The 2,928-nt window shown below is 33.8% G+C and overlaps 1 protein-coding gene across 1 annotated transcript; it reads right to left on the bottom strand.

Moving 5' to 3' along the window:
- Positions 1 to 252: 252 nt before the first annotated feature.
- On the bottom strand, positions 253 to 1,029 carry LOC150075520 (uncharacterized). Its single transcript, XM_090388528.1, has one exon. The coding sequence runs from the start codon at positions 1,027 to 1,029 to the stop codon at positions 337 to 339; it is 693 nt and encodes a 230-aa protein (XP_090244654.1). The 3' UTR covers positions 253 to 336.
- Positions 1,030 to 2,928: the final 1,899 nt, after the last annotated feature.

The following is a 2,928-nucleotide window of genomic DNA, read 5'->3' as shown; positions in this document are numbered from 1 at the left end:
TGAGAATATGTTAATATATGCTCCATGAGTACAAATCAATAAATATTTATGACTGGAAAATGGTTTTCTATATTTTACATGAGAAAGATTTGTTTCTACTCATTATGAGCAGATAAAATGTCACTTCAAACTGTCCAATTGTGAAATTGGACAGTTTGAAGTGACATTTTATCTGCTCACATTTTGCACACATTTTAAATGAAAAGAATTTCTTCTGTTTGAACCAGTAGATATTATTTTGGATGGCTTGATAGTTAAAATATCCCTCCACATAATTCACAAGTGAAGAGCATATTGTGAGTGTGAAATAACATGATCCTTTCACAAAAATGATTTCTACTGATTGTGAACAGAAAAATGTCTTTTCAGACTATCTGATCGTGAAAATGACTTTCCACATATTTCACAAGGAAACCGTTTCTCCTGAGTGTGAACCAATAAATGTTTTTTCAGAATGCCTGATTGTGAAAATGCTCTGCCACATTCTTCACAAGTGAATGGTCTCTCATAAGTGTGAACTAAATAATGTCTTTTCAAATGACTTGGTCGTGAAAATGCCTTTCCACATATTTCACAACTGAAAGGTTTCTCCTGGGTATGAACCAATGCATGGTCTTTCAGATGACTTGATCGTGAAAATGCCCTACCACATATTTCACAAGAAAAAGCTTTCTCTTGAATGTGATATACTAAATCTCTCTTCAGATCTTCAGATGTCAAAAATGTCTCATCACATAACTGACAAAAGAAGGGTTTTGTTTGAACATGAAGTAATAGATGGGATTTTAGACTACCTGAATGTGAAAATGCCTTGCCACATTTTTCACAACAAAAAGGTTTCTCCTGAGTGTGAACTAACGCATGCTGTTTCAGATTACATACGTGTGAAAATGCTCTACCACACTTATCACAGGTGAAGACTTTGTCCTCAGTATGAACCAATAAATATCTATTCATGTAACCTAAGTGTTGTCTTAACTGACTTGAATATATCTTCCTAACAATCCCACATTTCAATTGTTTCTGCATATTATATACTTTACTTATTACTTGACGTTTTTCCTTTGATAATTGCTGCCTGTAATTCCTATTTTCAATAATTCTTTTTTTAATTATGGAATTCTGTTTATTTGTATCCAATATTTGTTTATTTATTGAATATTTGTTTCTTTCTGTTATTTTCTGTAGAAAATTTTCTTGCAAAATAACTACTGGTTTCATTGGCAGACATTTTTGGATTGTTGATCCATGATGAAATTACTAACAATTCATTTTCATATCATTACACATCAAATCAATATTGTGAAATTATTTCCTTCTGTATATCAGCTTCTTTCTTCACTTGTTAATGGATTAACAATTCATAGTCGTTGCTGAACCTAGAAAAAAACAAATAAGTAAAATTAAACAAAGTTGAAATAAAGCTCTCACAACTTTTAAAAATACTTTTAAACCTTACAAATAAGTAAAGATATGAAAACGAGTTCAACTAAAAAATATAAGGATATACTGGGTTACTAAATAAGTGCAGACTGTTAGATGCAATAGACACATTACAATTGGGACTTCCATAATACGACTGTAAATGAAGTAATGAATAACACTTAATTTAAAAATGTTTATGGATAATCTTAAGTTCCAGAAGTGAATTGACATGGATAAATTGAGTATCTTATATAATGGAACTTACTTTCTTACTGCTTTCATATGGTTAAGACAATATTAACGTTTGTATTAACTGATTTATTGCTACCTCCACTGACCTAGTGGTCGTGCTGGAGTATGAACAAGAACATTATATAAATTGGAAAGAAATATAAGTATTAAAAACTTATTTTAATAAATTATTAAAATTATTTTAATAAGTTTTTAACACATATTCTTTATAATTTAATTTCACCTTAACCATATAAAATAGGACAGAGGTAAGATCCATTATATAAGGTAAGTTCCAATTTCTTCACATCATAAAACACAGCATTAGTTGAGACATACAATGCAAGAAGGCAAGCTTATGCAGCAGCAACAACAAAAAAAAAAAAAAAACTCCAATTTCACCAATCCATTCACTCCAAATGCCTGTCTAGCTCAGCCTTAAATTTATTTAAGCTATCAACTTCCACAACAAGAGATGGAAATCTGTTCCAGTAATCAACTACCCACTGCCTAAAAGCAAATTTCCGCACATCTATTCTGCAACAGTCTTTCCTCAATTTGAATCCATGCCCTCTCAGGTTCGTAATCCAAGCAAGAGGAATAATCCCATCAGCATTGAGTTTGCTCAACCTGTTCAAGGCCTTACACACCTCAATCAGATCACCTAGCAGGTGCCTCGTCTCCAGGCATTGCAATTTGCAGAAATTAAGCCTATCTTGGTAAAGACACCCCTTTGATCCCCTCAACAATCTTGTTGCCCTTCTCTGTACTCATTCAAGCAACTCCACATTGTTCCTAAAACAAGACCTCCAGACCTGTACACAGTACTCAAGGTGTGGCCTGACCACCTTGTACAATGGGATAATCACCTACTTGTCCCTGCTAGCAAAATTCCTATATATCATTGACAAGACTCCATGACTTCCTCTGGCAGCTCTTCTGCGCTGCTCAGCAAACTTCATATCTCACTGCACAATTACCCCCTATCTTTTTCATTCTCCAGTTCCCTGAGTGTGGTACCACAGAGTTGGTACATTTCTCTTGGATTACTGCTATTCATATGCAGTACTTTGCACTTGTCAATGTTAAACTTCAGTTGCCACTTCTCAGCCCATTTGCCCAACTTATCTAGATCCAGTTGGAGTAGCATACTGTTTTTACTGTCGATAACAAACCTGCCAACCTTTGTATCATCCACAAACTTGGACATTAAGCCAGATGTTCCTACATCAATACATTGATGAATACAAAACAATGCACCCAGCACCAAAC

This window comes from Mastigoproctus giganteus, chromosome 14 (assembly GCF_048544385.1).
Source record: "Mastigoproctus giganteus isolate SK-2022 chromosome 14, ASM4854438v1, whole genome shotgun sequence".
Taxonomy (NCBI): domain Eukaryota; kingdom Metazoa; phylum Arthropoda; class Arachnida; order Uropygi; family Thelyphonidae; genus Mastigoproctus; species Mastigoproctus giganteus.
This window is presented reverse-complemented; position numbering and strand designations above follow the sequence as displayed.